This window comes from Ylistrum balloti, unplaced genomic scaffold (assembly GCF_031769215.1).
Source record: "Ylistrum balloti isolate Yb309-2 unplaced genomic scaffold, AGI_CSIRO_Ybal_v1 Utg371094, whole genome shotgun sequence".
Taxonomy (NCBI): Eukaryota; Metazoa; Mollusca; class Bivalvia; order Pectinida; family Pectinidae; genus Ylistrum; species Ylistrum balloti.
This window is the reverse complement of record NW_026782603.1, coordinates 140,292-156,815: the sequence shown is the minus strand read 5'-3', so window position 1 is coordinate 156,815 and position 16,524 is coordinate 140,292. Positions and strand designations below refer to the sequence as shown.

The 16,524-nt window shown below is 36.5% G+C and overlaps 1 protein-coding gene across 1 annotated transcript; it reads left to right on the top strand.

Annotated features, from left to right (window-relative positions):
• Positions 1 to 5,165: 5,165 nt before the first annotated feature.
• On the top strand, positions 5,166 to 15,798 carry LOC132560673 (uncharacterized). The gene is made up of 15 exons (XM_060225344.1): positions 5,166 to 5,340; positions 5,950 to 6,111; positions 6,585 to 6,672; positions 7,046 to 7,163; positions 7,462 to 7,597; positions 8,107 to 8,253; positions 8,480 to 8,677; positions 10,804 to 10,935; positions 11,388 to 11,594; positions 12,031 to 12,192; positions 12,648 to 12,859; positions 13,116 to 13,242; positions 13,448 to 13,603; positions 13,735 to 13,917; positions 15,494 to 15,798. The coding sequence occupies exons 1-15, from the start codon at positions 5,166 to 5,168 to the stop codon at positions 15,796 to 15,798; spliced, it is 2,508 nt and encodes an 835-aa protein (XP_060081327.1).
• The last annotated feature ends 726 nt before the right edge of the window (positions 15,799 to 16,524 follow it).

The following is a 16,524-nucleotide window of genomic DNA, read 5'->3' as shown; positions in this document are numbered from 1 at the left end:
AGACAGCTTGCCGCTTTGATGCTGATTGTTGTTCAATTTTTAATATTCATTTTGATTTTGAGATGATACTAAACGATACGGAATCATATGGAGAGATTGCGTGTAAAATCAAATATAAAAACGGCATTTAGCATTACTTATAGCACCTGACCCACTCGAGCGGAGCTGGTTTTAAACTATCTGACAAGTTGACTTTTTAAAATAGATCAGATGTACATGTATTTTCAATATTTCAGAGAAAATTTAAACAATTACATATCTTTTTTTAACAATGTGGAGCCATTGAAAGTTGTTATCGATGATCTGAAGCATATCCACAAGCTGTTTTAGAAATTAAATGTTCGAACATCATTTTCATATATATACCATGTTTATAAACAGTTTCTTGTACTAATTTGTGTTTTGATTTATGTAAAATTGAATTTTCAATACATGATTGCAAAGGGAGACTAAACTTTAGATGTATAATCTCCCTGTTGAACTCAACTTTTAATGTGATACTAAAAAAGAAAGGGTGACAGTTAGGGAAATCAGTATAACTATATATTATACAATTTCTCTGCAAAGTGGCTCCAAAATTGGTCCCAATCATCTAAGTATCATTTCTTAACGAACCTCAAGACTGGATATGTATTAATAGGATGTAAAAATGTTACCACTAACCCACTCAGTACACAATTACGATTGAAAGCAAATTTCGTCGAGTCTTTGAATTTTTCAATTTAGTAGACCTTTCTAAACAACTACGAAGGAGCAATTATGAATAAAACTAATATCTGAATTGGATCTAGGTTTGCCTGAATTTATTCGATCTAAGTTCACCACTATACAAGACAAAGTCTACCCTGGTTCACACCGAACCTCACACGACACCTCAGGAAAAGAGACAGTCTATACCTGAATTCCAAAGATCACAAAAGTAAAATACCGTAACGATTGTCTAGGGTATAAACACCGTACCTAGAAACTTGGCAGATATGCCCATATAAAGTATAGTTCTGGTCACAAACACAAACAACAAAGCCAACGAGGATAGCACCAGGTGCTTGTCTACTACATATCTAGTTATTTCAAGTCAGGTAAGCAAGACTCACGTGGCATCGATGTATTAAAGAAAGATGGGCTTCTCAACACTGATAATTTTGAAATGGCCAATATACTAAATGATCAATTCCTATTGGATCAGGTCAGCTCTTTCAACTACAAATTAAGAATTTCTAGATTAAGATTAAATGTGCTAGAATAGTATCCCCTCTGACTACATCATTCTATCATTCTATGTCAGAGATAGACTTCTCTGTACCTTGAAAAACAAAATTTATTCTTTCGAATAGTTGCACGGTTCGTAATATACACATGTACTTGACGTTGTTCTAAAAATATCTTATATATGATTTTTGGATATTTATTGAATTATGGGGTTTGTGCATTCCCCGTCTAGATTTTGACTTCTCTGTTGGTCATTTGTAATTCCTTGGTCCCCTCTTCGGTCCTTAATATCACAGACGAGTCCTAAAAAGACGAAATAGCTGTATGATGCAGTTTAATTCTCTGTTTGGATCTACGGTATCTAACTCTAAATTTGTATGAAAGGGTGCTATTCACTTGTGTATCTTTTGTACAATATGTGGAACCGAAATACCATCAAAGCAGTCTGCCCAGATAACATTAAACCAGTGGTCTTGAAAGAACCCCGCAGTGATTTGGCTCCAATTTTTCAGATACTGTTTACAACATAAGACAAGTTACCATCGACCTGATCAACAACAAGCACCGTCCAACGCCACCCTATAAAAGGTGGTAAATACAGGACCGGTAATTAAAGACCAATCACTTACCTGTGTATTGTGGTGTTTGAACACATGAAGTCCAACCTTGATAAATACCTCGGGGGTAATATCACCTTATAGCATCTCCATCATGGTCTCAAAGGAAAAGATTATGTGACACAGCGTTTAGTGGCTAACCCCGATATTGACATTTTCATACCCACTCGATGAGTAAGTTAATCTTCTTGATTAAGTCATCTGTTTGGTGATTCTATAACGTAAGTGTTAATAAGAGACAAAGTCGATTTTGACGAGGTAGAAGTACTTGGGCGTTGGACAAGTAAGACACATGTGCATTGGACAAGTAAGACATCTATAATTTCGAGAAGTAATACACACCTATATTAGATAAAATAGACATATGCACGTTTGATAGCTATATCATATAACTCTTGTTTCTGCCAAATAAGCGAAAACTCAAACTAGTCTCACTGTAAGATATATGTAATTATTTTGTCCCTGGTGGTACGATTTTCACTATTATTATTTTTATTAATTATTATCCTCGATATTCCAGGGATCACGTGTCGGGAATTAGGCTCTTGGTAATGAGAGGGAATATGCCTATACATAGGTAGCAGTACACAGTTTCTCGGTGTGGCCATGGGGGATTTTTTTTTTGTTCTTTAGATTACCCCATTATAAAGGTTTTGAACAAAATTGAAAAAAATAAATCCTTGCTAAAATTGGTCCTGTCTTGTTAAAGTGGACAATGTGGGGTTTCATTTTTTTCAGAATAATATTATAGCTTTATGTTGGAGATTACTTTTTGGGCAGTCTCGAATCTGTATCTATGCACCAAAAACTAGCTTTACAGGAAGTGAAATTTTCATAAAATATTATCCTGAAAAAAAAAGTGAAACCCTACATTGTCCACTTTAACATGACAGGACCAATTTTAGCAAGGATTTTTTTTTCATTTTTAATTAAAACCTTTATAATGGGGTAATTAATGGCCACCGAGAAACTGTACTGCTACCAAAATGCAAATTAACTGTTTCCTGCTACCCAACTATCGTCCTTTAGTCGCCTCCTAACACACGAGAGTTACAGTAAACAAGGGAGGCAATCATGTAACACAGTTATCGAAGTTATCTCCCCTTTGACCATCTGTGGATGGTTTACATACAGCTACATATATGAGTATACATACCACACGATCACTTTCGCTCACTGCGAAGAGATCGTTTGTGGTCGTAACTCCTGTAATTTCGAGGATAGATATCATGTGACTTAAAGACGTGACGATGGTGTTATTTCACGTGTGTATTCGGGTGCTTTGTTGCTATTCAGGTTCCGCATGTTGTACAAAAGGGTCCGCATATTGTACAAAAGACACACAAGTAAATAACACCCTTTAGTACAAATTTAGAGCCAAAAATGAACTAAACTGCATCATATATATATCTGTACATCGTCCATGCGTAGAAAGAGTCTAAACTTTTATTTTTAATTTTGTGAGAATTTCATAACAATGTCAGATTCATGTATACATTCTGAACTCTGTCACTATTCAAATTAAGTTAAACGTGGCATGCAGGTTATCGCAAACCTCGGGGACGAAAAGTCCACCAGTGCTGTATACAAGGCTTAAATCTTGAAGACTGTACTTAAGACATGCGGGTTAAAAGCACCCTTTTGATGCAAATTTAGAGTTAGATACAAAACTGGTTCTCAGTTTCCCTCGAATGTTTCAGAAGAATAAAACCAGATTTTGATAAAATACCTTCATCCCAACTGAAGAACTAAAGAAGGATGTTAGGTGATTCCTTAGTTTCCCCTATCTGCCCCAGCGGATCGAGACCACTATTCATACATGTTGATATTCAGTCACATTTACCAAGGATGCCGCGAAGTTCAGACCAAACTTGGACAAAATCTTGATATTCCTACAGAAGAATAGGAGTTTTAAAGAATTTGCTCTGTTTCCGCTATCGGGACCCATCCGTCCGCAACAAGGGGTCGAAACTCACTGCTTATACTAAATTGATTTTCCATCATCCAAGAATGCTTCATGCCTAACTGAATCCATGCCGCATTTCTACAGAAGACGATGCTCTATTCAACTATAGGGCTCCATCCCATCCAGCCTCATGGGATCAAGTCTCACCGTTTATCAAATACGATTTCCTTTTCAACCTGAAGTGTATTGTTTGATTAAACATCGCATTCTTTCAGTAAAATAAGGATTTTAAAGAATGTGTTCTATTTCCCTTTATTGGGCCCCCGGTCCTTCCACCCCACGGGCCCGAGACCAACTGCTTATACAAATCACGAAAAATGCTTCAGGTTGTTACCGAACTTTTAAGAAATTACTGCGGACCAGATGAGCTACAAAACTGTGCTCAATGGACACTCCCCAGATGGCCTTTTGTCTATGACATGAAATAGTACAACGTTGTTCGGAGTATCTCTGGATTTTAGCTTTACTCACATGCACTCGGTGTTTAGCAACAATGTAAACATGATTCAGGATGAAGAAAAAATGTATCGTTTATGAATGAAACTTGTTTACAGATACAAAAGATGTGTAAGTTTGTATTACAAATTCTCTGTAGATCTCGGCAGTATCAGAAAATCGTGGGAAAACTAGTAATTCCAACGTGCGTATTTGTTATCAAAGAAACTTCATGAGTACGACGTTGGTTGGTCAGTGTCGCTATCGTCACTGATCGTTCACTGAATCCATGACAATTGTTGTCTAAAATACTGTTTTAATCATTGGGAAATACTCATAAAATAGAGATCTCGTCATTTTCACTCACATATCAACTTCTGAACACATGCGTTTTATAATTGAGTGTAAAATAGCTAAAGATTAATCACATGGATATTTACAAATGTCAGAGAGAAAAAAAAGTAGACGTCGATGTATTTCCAGACAGAGGTAGCGTTTGTCTCAGGCTATATGATAGAATCATGGTAAATTACAGTGATGGTTTTTTTTCTGTATAAAGAAATAGTTTTGGCTTTGCAGCAGTATATATTTATGATGAGTCCGATCTAATCCCATGGATAATCCCACATTACCTTACAATATATATTCAGTTGAATGTATGATATCACACTCGGAAACTTAATTGTTGCTACTGTATCATCATCTTAATTCACTTGAAATGAAATGATAAATATAAACTGGACATCACATATATGTGCAAAATACTCCGTACATTAAATATACAGGTAACATAATGTTGAGAAATTACGTTACTCTGACCACAGAACATTTCAACAGCCCAGTCATGTGACATTAAAAAATTTCACCTGACCCCGTATTTTTATTTCTATTTTTGTTTGTTCTCAGATTTTGTTGGGAGGTGAACACAGGGTAAGAGGATGGCAGACTTGTTCCGCTATGCTGGTGATATAGTGTTTGATGGACATCCTCCATTTCCTGGCCAGATCACAGATGTCCAGCTCAAACAATTTTCTGAAACCAGTAATTTTTTACAGTGCACAAAGCCTCTCACTCCTCGTTATCCATATTTCTTTGGTCAGATTAGAGCATTGTGTAAGTTCATTTATGTATTTTCTACTGTGTTATATCATGTTTTCAGTTTGTTTTATTGTTACACAAAAGCGCAACATTTTGGTGTTAAATATTTATTTGATCCATTAAAACAAAACAAAATATAAAAGATTTTTAAAAAAAAAAACCAAAAAAAGGATGTTATGTTATTATAATCATAGTACTCGTCATGAGTATAGTTAGATAATGAAGTGATCAGTTTTCATAGTTAACAAAAAAACCCAGTTGGCACAAACTTGGTTTCCACAAAATAAACAAAGCAGAATTGGCAAAAACCATACAAAAACAGTAAACTACATGTAATTTGGTCCAAATAGAATTTGCATTAAGAAATGAACCACAGAAAATTTGTGAAAATTCTGAAATTATATCAAGGATATTTAACTACATTAAAAATGGATCAACTTATATAATTTTGTATTACTTTTAATGTTGCATAGAATGGTTACTATAGTGGTAGAAAAGAGATATCTTCAGAAACGATATATCAAAAAGGCCAAAGACTAGCTTATGACTGCTTTATCATGTTTAAAGAGAAAATAAAATATACAAAAGATTTCAAGAGCACATAATAATTTGATCTTTTTTTAGCATCAAAGAGTAAAATTACAATTGGGATAGCTGGACCCAACATTGCTGAAGATGCACACCCTGGGAATTGGAACAGGACTGTGGGGTACCATAGTAACAATGGCAGCTGCTATACATGTCATAGTGATATCGCAAACAGCAATGGAGAGAAGTTCAGAATTGGTAGGTTAGCATTAGCAGGTGTAGATAGTTTACATTTGATCTGTGGATTGTATGTGACTTTAGAAGTTGAAAATTTCTGTATGTTATCATATTCCAATTTTAATTCAAATTCTTTTTTTTCTGCTCTTGTTTTCTTTCAATAGATACAAGTAATGTACTTGATGAAACAAGAGGAACATTTTGTGACTTTTGTGACATCAAATTTTTATATATCATGATTTTTCATAGAAAAATTTATTTTTTCCTGCCTTAAGCAGAGAACAATGATTTTACAATTACTCTATCATTACATGTTTTTGCGATGGATGGCACAATGTTATGATAAGAGCAAAGGAAGAGATGACTATGGCTGCTGTCTTTTTTTTAATTAAATATGAAAAAATGATTTCATAAAAAATTGAATTGATATTGAGCTTGTTGAATGTCAATTGGTCTATAATTGAAAATGAAACTAACACCTGAGGATATTACAGGTGACACGTTCGGAGTTATGATAACCTACTTTGGCCAAACCATGTCCACTGTGATGTTTGTTAAGAATGGGAAGCCAGTGGCAACCAGGTAAGTCTCAAAAGACACTGTGATGGGATTGTGAGTGAAAGATCAATGAAATCTTCCACACAATACGGCTGTGGTGAGCAAAATGGGTGAAAGGTTAGGAACATCAGGTGAATGATCAAAGATATTGTACAAACAATCCATCTGTGGTGGGAGTGGGAACAGAGGGTGAAAGGCCAAAAGTATCAACTCTTTTCAGCTAAGGTTCTACCATCAGTCATCCTTTGTGTTAACAATAAGTACATCTATAATATAGGTGATTAACCATTGTCAATAGATACTGATCCGTTATATTAATTGTATATACAACATAGATAAGTGATGGTATAGATGTTGTTGAGAGTCTGACTTAAATACATGTATAATATTTTTTCAGATACCACTTTGAAACAAACCATGGAGATTTTTTGCCGACAATAACATTGGAGAATGGTCCAATAGACATGGGCATTATGTGGCCAGAAGCTGCCATAGGGGTGCCTAAATTTGATGATGTAAGTAAATATTTTTCATTAAATGTTATAAAACATTTTGAGCAAGGCTGAACTGAGTTGTCAATATTGGTTGTGAATGGCATATTGTCAACATCGATGTGTATCCTACTAGTTTGATTTGTCTGGTAAGTAAAGTGACAGAGAGTATCCAGTACTTCTGAAACGTCACTGATAAACACTGGTTGTATTCTAGGTACTCTTAGTGATGTTTATATATAAGATGAGTCCTTGTAATTATTTATGTACAAAATTTATATTACAGGTTGCTAATATATTATTTAATTTCTTTATTCAACAGAGAAACATGCTTCAGTGGATGCATCCAAAATTTGTCCAGTATGATATTGCTAAAGAGTTATTTATATATAGTGAATCTCCTGGTCATCCAAACAATAGTGTTGTTCCCATACAGAGCCCACAGCCTCTAGACACAGGTAAGATCTAATGGTTTACAGGGGTAAGATCTAATGGTGTACAAGGGTAAGATCTAATGGTGTACAAGGGTAAGATCTAATGGTTTACAGGGGTAAGATCTAATGGTGTACAGGGGTAAGATCTAATGGTTTACAGGGGTAAGATCTAATGGTGTACAAGGGTAAGATCTAATGGTGTACAAGGGTAAGATCTAATGGTTTACAGGGGTAAGATCTAATGGTGTACAGGGGTAAGATCTAATGGTTTACAGGGGTAAGATCTAATGGTGTACAAGGGTAAGATCTAATGGTGTAAAATTTAATGGTGTGTAGAAGTGAGATTTAATAGGAAGATCACAGCTAGAAGAGGCAAGATCTAGTTGTTTGTGATGGTAGATCAAAGACCTAGCTTCAGAGAGGGAAGATCGTTGTTAGAAGTACATTGTGTATTGTGTACCATGAACAATGAATTCATGACATAGATATTAGAAGCATGTTCATCTTTTAATAATCTTTTTCTGATTTTTCAGGTTTTCAGCATTTTGAGATTGTTGTACAGGATATGGGCAGTTCTAATGTGAGTCCTGCAATAGGTGTCGCCACTTGTAGTCCAATGACTCCGAGTCCTACCTGTGACTTCCTAAGGGATTACTTTAGATGGATGGCAGATGGGAAAGGTATGTCATTTATTTTCAATCATTATTGATTAAATTACATAACTCAGGTGCATTTCTTTTGGAAAGAGTGATTTACATTAAATATCTGTAAGTCAATGGAAGGATTACTTTCTTTTAGTATATGTATGTCCTCATTCAATTAAGCATATCTAATGTTCTCTTTCGTTCCGTGCTATATCAGAATGTGTTGGATACATATAAAGTCTGAAACATATTTCCTCTGTAGTGGCACAGGTAAGCCCTGGCACAGCGGTGGGCATTGGTGTTTACTACAATCCTGATGATCAGAGAAAACCTGATTTTGACTGTAAGTCACAGCAGTTAGTTATGGTCTTCCTGACATTCGACAAGAAGCCTGCATTGGCTAGACACATGATACAGCCTGAAGGGGGCTTCTTTCCTCTTGTAGTCCTTAGGAGTGAATGTAAGTACATATATACTCTGGTTCAGATCATGTAATACTCATTACTTTTGAAGTCAAATAATTGAGTAAATTATTTAACTCTGAACTGATACATATATTACAGTGCTCCTCATGTTTATTATAATGAAAACACTGTTATTTAGGAGGAATTCTATTTTTGGAAAAATAGAAATATTGATAATAACACTAAGAGGAAAAATCATCATTCATATAATGAAATCCAGGAATAATACAATATTTTGCTTCTAGGTTTTTTTGATAATACTATTACCATGTAAATCATGAAAAAATCTGTTCAGTACTTACTTTAAATTGTTTCTATCAACAACCATGACACTTGTAACTGTTCTCAATGGTGATCTTATAATTTGTCTAGAACAAGATGTTGTGGAATTTTTAGCCCACCATCATCAGATGGTGGGGTATTCAAATCGCCCTGTGTCCGTGGTCCGTGGTCCGTCCGTCTGTCCGTAAACAATTCTTGTTATCGCTATTTCTGGGAAAGTACTGGATGGATCTTTCTCAAATTTCATATGCAGTTTCCCCTTGGTCCCTAGTTGTGAAATGTACCTTTTTTGGACTGATTTGAATTCAAGATGGCTGACAGACGGCCATCTTGTATTTTGGAAGTAAAAGTTTGTTACAGCTATTTCTGGGAAAGTACGGGATGGATCTTTCTCAAATTTCATATGCAGGTTCCCCTTGGTCTCTAGTTGTGCATTGTACCTTTTTTGGACTGATTCAAATTCAAGATGGCCGACAGGCAGCCATCTTGGAGTTTGAGAGTAACATCTCGTTACCGCTATTTCTGAGGAAGTACTGGATGGATACTTCTGATATATCATAGATATTGGTTTCCCTTGGTCCCTAGTTGTGCATTGTACTTTTTTTGGACTAATTTGAAATCAAGTTGGCCCAAAGGCAGCCAACTTGGATGTTGACAGTAATACAGCACAAGTATATTTTCTTCGATATTCTATCATATTGATTCAAGACCATGTCCATTATCCACCTGTAACTGACTGCTATCTAATAATACTTTGGGATCTTTTTCAAATGATATTTGCTAATAGGTGCTTAATAAAAATATCTTGTGCCATCATTGAGTACATTCAATGAAGACCAGTTCATGAACATTTACAAAACCTGTAACCCAAAAAAAAAAAACAAATCTTCAAGAACTGAAAACAGATCCTCAAATGGTGGGCGCCAAGATCCCTCTGGGATCTCTTGTAATCAGATCATTTGTTCTCCAAAAATCAAATAAGTCCAATGGATAGAGTAAAAGTTTATCTGGGCATTGAGGTGATAGTTATGGGCTAATCGTATGTCAACTATTTATTAGATTATCATGTCGTCAGATGTCAAAGTCCGTCTTTTTTAGATTTGCTTGCTAGTAATATACATTAAGAAGTATTCTTTGATAAAGGTTCCAGTATAGATACAGGATTTTATGTCAGAAGGAAGTTCAGTGTACTGTCATTTGGTAGTGGCCATATATAAATGTCTTTGATACTGTTTGTGGGGCTTTTCCTTCTGATTGGTCGACTCATGTTTGTTCCCATTTTTCATTTGACTACTATCAACAATAGTAACAAGATAAAAACATGTTTGACATCCGTCTCTCCAGAAAATATTTTTCAGCTCTTTGGAAGAGGTCTTATTCCCTCTTGAATAAAATGGCTTTGAATGAAATAGTTTTCAGGCACCAAATGACAATGACACATGAACTGGAGATAAGATAAAAATTTGGTTGAATTTAGTGTTATCTATGTAGGACTAATTTGGTAACAATGCTACATTGATAACACATTGAAAGTAATGCTATAGCTTTATGGCACTATTCATGATTTCCAATGTGTAGTTTCCCAGATATAGACAGTTCAGTTCCTACCTAATCAGATTCATGACTAAATCACTGAAGGATATTATCAAAATATAACTTATGTCAACTTCACCATCTGCAATGTGCATTCTGTAGAACAACAATACAGTTGCATCATTTATGCTAGTATTACACAAATAGAATTCATAGAAATAATTTTAAAATTTTGAAGTGAATACATTTTTGTGATGGAGCTTGAACTGATTCTAGGATTACATAATCTAACTCCAATGTTAAACAGGTCCTAAGGTAAAGATTGATACACAGTCCTATCGAACCATTCCAATCACAGAGTACAAGACATATGATGAGTTGTTCTGGGAAAGTTTTGAGGAAGCCCAGAATGACATAATGGCTGACACACTTAAAAGAGGTAAGATATTGAATATATACATGTTAACATGACTCTGTCTGTAACAGGCTTATCAAACTCCTTAGTAAAATACATTCTTTGTTGTTTCTTATATCATGATATTGTACAATATATCATTTAAACCCTAAATACTTGTAGTGTGTTAGCAATAATCCACATAAGATATTTTTTCTGGGCACATGTTTTTTTTTTTTTTTGTGAACTTTTGTTTTCCACAAAGTAAAACCATGGCAAAATGGTAATAAGATTGGACATGTTTAGGAAACACCACGTTGATTTAATGTAAAGTACTGTCTAATTGCTAAATTGTTCAGTCACCAAAAAGTTCTACTGTGTAATGCCATTGTGATGTAAATCAAAGACTTTACCATGTTAATTAACTTTCATCCAGTAGTTTTCTTTTTTGTTCTTTGCTGTTTGTGAATTTATGTATACTGTTCTTTTTTTTAAAGTACTGCGGCCATTTATGTTCAGAAAATCAGATGTTTTACAAATTGACATACCAGTTTATGATACATATGAAGTCCAGCCTCCTGATATGAGCAAGCAGCACTGTACTGTTCGTCTTCCAGCAGAACATATGGGTATTCATGTTGTACAGTTCCTAAAGCCAATGACAGCAGAAGAAAACCATTATTACATGGAGATCAAGACTCTACGTAAGTAACATTAAATTGTAATACACGGTAAAACCTTACTAGGCTGCTACTGTTTGACAAGTGATTATTTTTTCAAGGTTAGAAGGTATTTAGAGGAAAACATCAGGGAAAAGAAATAAATCAAGATGAACTTTTTAAAGTTTGTGAAATTACATTAAATGTACAAACATGCAGTTTGGGCATTCACAAATTTGCCCCCATCATTAATTTTGAAGGAATGAATTATATTCACAATATTTGATTAATGTAACTGAAATTTTTACAAAATTGACAAAAACCACATTTCACACATTCATGGTTTAATTGATGTGATGTTGTAAGGATAGATACATGATATAGAATATCAATTAGATAAATCATATTTACTAACCAAGGGTTATGATCTGCCTGCTCTTACCCGAACTCCTGGCTAACAAAGTATTCCTTACTGTCCCAGATGAGGATTCTGTGGTATACATAGGTCTAGCTAATGACCAGTTTTCCCTCAAGAATCATCCAGGGAAGGTCAACAACTCAACAGGCTGGTCCTCACGAGTTGGTCGTATGTACTACAATGGCAACTTTCAAGGCTATACAATGGGAGAGCGGTATGAGGAAGGTCAGTTATTTTTATATACAATGTAGTTACCTGTCAACTCAACACTAATATGTTTGATATTTGTCTTCGAAGAATTTACCTAGTGATGTTGAGAAAGTTACTCAGTTTGGAAATCTTGTTTTCACAATCAAATATAGAAATGTGGTTTATCTCCATTTCTTAACAAACCTTAACTGGTGAAATGTTATACTGACTGAATTTTGATAAAGTTGAGATAAGCATTTAACACGCTATGTATATCATAACACTATCCTGACTAGATGTTGCATTTTTATATGTGACTGAGTTTTGATAAAGTTGAGTTAAGCATTCAGCACTCTCTGTATATCATAACACTATGCTGACTGGATGTTGCATTTTTGTATGTGACTGGGTGTTGATAAAGTTGAGATAAGCATTTAACACACTCTGTATGTCATAACCCTATGCTGACTTGATGTTGCATTTCTGTTAAGGCGATACTGTGGACTTGGAACTGAGTAACATAGGACACAAGTGGCCTGTAGCATTGTTCCGTAAGAACAACAAGGCTATCGGTACACGCCACTACACTGTTTTAGACCCAGACCAGATGCTGCCCACTGTATCGCTGTGTGGTAATGGCTATGAGGTGGAGGTTAGGGTGTTCTGGCAGATGAAGATCTTCAAGACAACAAACACACCAGTGGTGAGTTTCCATGTTAGAGATAGCACCATGTGTAGAGTGCCTATAAATAGACATCAGAAATCAATGTCAAATCTAGTCATTTCTTAACAATTTACTTATATTATGCTTTAAGATTTAAGGGGAAAACAAACAAAATAAAAACATCTATGGCAAAGAGGTTTTCTCTAATGTATCATTTTGAAAACTATTTAAATTTTTGTTAAATGTGTTTCTAAAATTAACTCTCCTTAATGGCCCTTGTTTACCTTGTTTCCAGAACGAGATTAAAAACTGGGTGCTGCCGAGTGGATCAGAGGTAGATGAGGATAACAATATTGCCATGGTTCCTGACCATATAGAGCCAATAATGCTACAGTCACCACACCCCTTCATGTCAGACAAAGGTATTCCTGACTACCGTAATATGTTCTGCATTAAGGCTTCTTCATAAACTAATAGACACATACAATAAACACAAGGTAACTGTGTTGTCATCATGCTGCTGTTTAGTGATACTCTATGATTCAGTCTATCATATGATATACAGACTCCAAATTACTTTGATATATTTATGTGTGTAACAGAGTGTAATATACATGGTTATTTCAGATTACGACTTCTTTGAGATAGAACTTATAGACGACTTTGATGCTGAACACATTCCAGCAGGAATAGCAGTGAGCACTCCGTGCTTCCAGGAACTTGAGCTGACAATGTCTTCCATTTACAGACAAGATGTTGTTAAGTTCATAGCTCAGGAAGAAGGTAATTTAACAAAAACATGTTACACGGATTAATGATAACTTTAACTTCGGAATATAAAGTTCTGTAGTCTTATATCATTTCATATTTAAGCATTGCTCCACTTCTAATGAATAAACCCTGTTCTGTTAAAGCATTGGAAGCTGTTGCCAAAGGACAGAAGATTGGATGGGGAATGATAATCCCTGAATCTGAGAAGGAAAAGGAGGACAAGCTTGTGATCCTTTACCTTTGTATAGATAAGAACATCGCTATCACCCGGGTCATGTACCTTCCGCAGGGAGGGTTCTACCCATTTATCATACTACCTCAGTCAGGTAAGTCCCTTCACAGGTGTCATTCCGTTCACCAAGGTCATATATATCCCTATACAGGGAGTCATCGCAATCACTAGGATCATGTACAACCGTATAAAGGGGGTTGTTGCTAGGATCATGTCTTCCATATAAAGAGGGTCATCCCCATTTATCACCCAGTCAGGTAAGTCCCTTCAAGGGGTTGTCATCATCACCAGGGTCATGTACCTCCCTTCCACAGGGAGGGTTCTACCCATTTATCATACTACCTCAGTCAGGTAAGTCCCTTCACAGGGGTCATTCCGTTCACCCGGGTCATGTACCTTCCTTCCACAGGGAGGGTTCACCCATCATACTACCTCAGTCAGGTAAGTCCCTTCACAGGGGTCATTCCATCACCCGGGCCATGTACCTTCCTTCCACAGGGAGGGTTCTACCCATTTATCATACTACCTCAGTCAGGTAAGTCCCTTCACAGGGGTCATTCCGTTCACCCGGGTCATGTACCTTCCTTCCACAGGGAGGGTTCTACCCATTTATCATACTACCTCAGTCAGGTAAGTCCCTTCACAGGGGTCATTCCGTTCACCCGGGTCATGTACCTTCCTTCCACAGGGAGGGTTCTACCCATTTATCATACTACCTCAGTCAGCTAAGTGCCTACACAGGGGGTCATTCCGTTCACAAAGGTCATATACATCCCTATACAGGGAGTCATCGCAATCACTAGGATCATGTCTTCCATATAAAGAGGGTCATCCCCATCACCCGGGTCATGTACATCCCTGTACAAGGGGTCGTCACTATCACCAGGGCCATGTACATCCCTGTACAGGGGGTCATCCGCATCACCCGGGTCATGTACATCCCTGTACAAGGGGTCGTCACTATCACCAGGGCCATGTACATCCCTGTACAGGGGGTCATCCCCATCACCCGGGTCATGTACATCCCTATACAAGGGGTCGTCACTATCACCCGGGTCATGTACATCCCTATACAAGGGGTCGTCACTATCACCAGGGTCATGTACATCCCTATACAAGGGGTCGTCACTATCACCAGGGCCATGTACATCCCTGTACAGGGGGTCATCACCATCACCAGGGCCATGTACATCCCTGTACAGGGGGTCATCACCATCACCTAGGCAATGTACATCCCTGTACAGGGGGTCATCACCATCACCTAGGCCATGTACATCCCTGTACAGGGGGTCATCACCATCACCAGGTTTGTGTACCTGCTGTAGGGAAGATTCTGCCAAATCAATATATTGCCACATACATTTAAACCTCTGTCTCAGGTAACTTTTTAGGTCTTTCAATTTAACCTTCTCTTTTATTAGGTAATTATGAGATATAGTCAAATTGAGTTTATTGACTATAAACTTCTGTTAGTGTTGACATAAATAAATATGTGCATACTGTTATAGTCAGGCTCATCAACACAAAGGCACACAGATCCATCATTCGAAAAATGAACATCATTTCAGAGATATTGAGAACCTCTTAGTCCTGCTAAGTGATGTGTATCATCAGACATGAATTTTATTGATAATTACTCTACATGAAATAAAACGCATTTTCATTTTCAGTTAATAGAGTGAAATTAACCCACACCATCCATATTGCTGAGCATCCAGTCACCACAAATATACAGGAACACTTTATCAGTCAAGCCCAGGAAGTTATTGCCATGGAGAAGGAGGAGCTCGCTCAAGGCAGGGATCCTCTTGACCTGGAAATAGAGAAAGCAAGACTGTTTAAAGTGTGGGATGATACCAAAACAGAAACATCCAAAATTGAAACAGCGAGATTCGCAAAAGTTGCTATGGCTGCAACAGTAATTGAACGGAAACGTGCAGAAATCAGAAATTCTAAAACATGTGTGATATTATGATAATAATTTTGAGACATTTAATGTTGCTCAGGTGTATTTCATAAAGCAATGGTGGGCCACTACATTATGTGGCCATCATTAGCCTAGAGGTTGTTTCATCATCTGTACTCATTCAATGATAATCTGTAATTTACCTTGAGTTTTAGGTCACCTGAGACAAAATCTCAAGGTGATCTGTTGCAATCCCCTTTTTTAAGGCATCATGCATCATAAACGTCAAACATTTTCGACTTCTTCTAGCAAACTCCTGAACCAATTTCAATGAAATTTTACAAAAACCTTCCATGGCTACGTCTGCACCATAATTGTAAATTATATGGTCCCCAACCCCCAGGGGCTTGAGGAGTAGGGCCATAAACGGTAGTTTATATAGGAAAATAACATTTTTGAACATTATTTGTTTATTTTCAATTGGAAATAGTTCAAACCTGATCACACATATTTGCCCTGGCTGACCTCACAGGGGTTGTTGGGCAGGGTCAAAAAATACTCTTCCTGGATGGAAAGGCCTTTAGATGCTTTACCAAAAGTGGGGAGGGGGTAAAATTTACTATAGTTTATATAGGAAAATTACATGTTTGAGGAATATTTGTTTATTTTTCTGTTGGAAATAGTTCAAAACACAATTTAGTGAGATGCACATATTGACCTTGGCTGACCCCCTTTGGCTGATGGGTGGTGTCAAAAATTTGTCAAATAGACTGAAATTTCAAAACACTTCTTCTC

Coding starts and splice junctions, on each gene's coding strand:
- LOC132560673 (XM_060225344.1), top strand. CDS start 5,166: ATGGCAGACTTGTTCCGCTATGCTGGTGATATAGTGTTTGATGGACAT. Junction 6,112..6,584: donor TGGAGAGAAGTTCAGAATTG/GTAGGTTAGCAT, acceptor AGGATATTACAG/GTGACACGTTCGGAGTTATG. Junction 7,164..7,461: donor GGGTGCCTAAATTTGATGAT/GTAAGTAAATAT, acceptor TTTATTCAACAG/AGAAACATGCTTCAGTGGAT.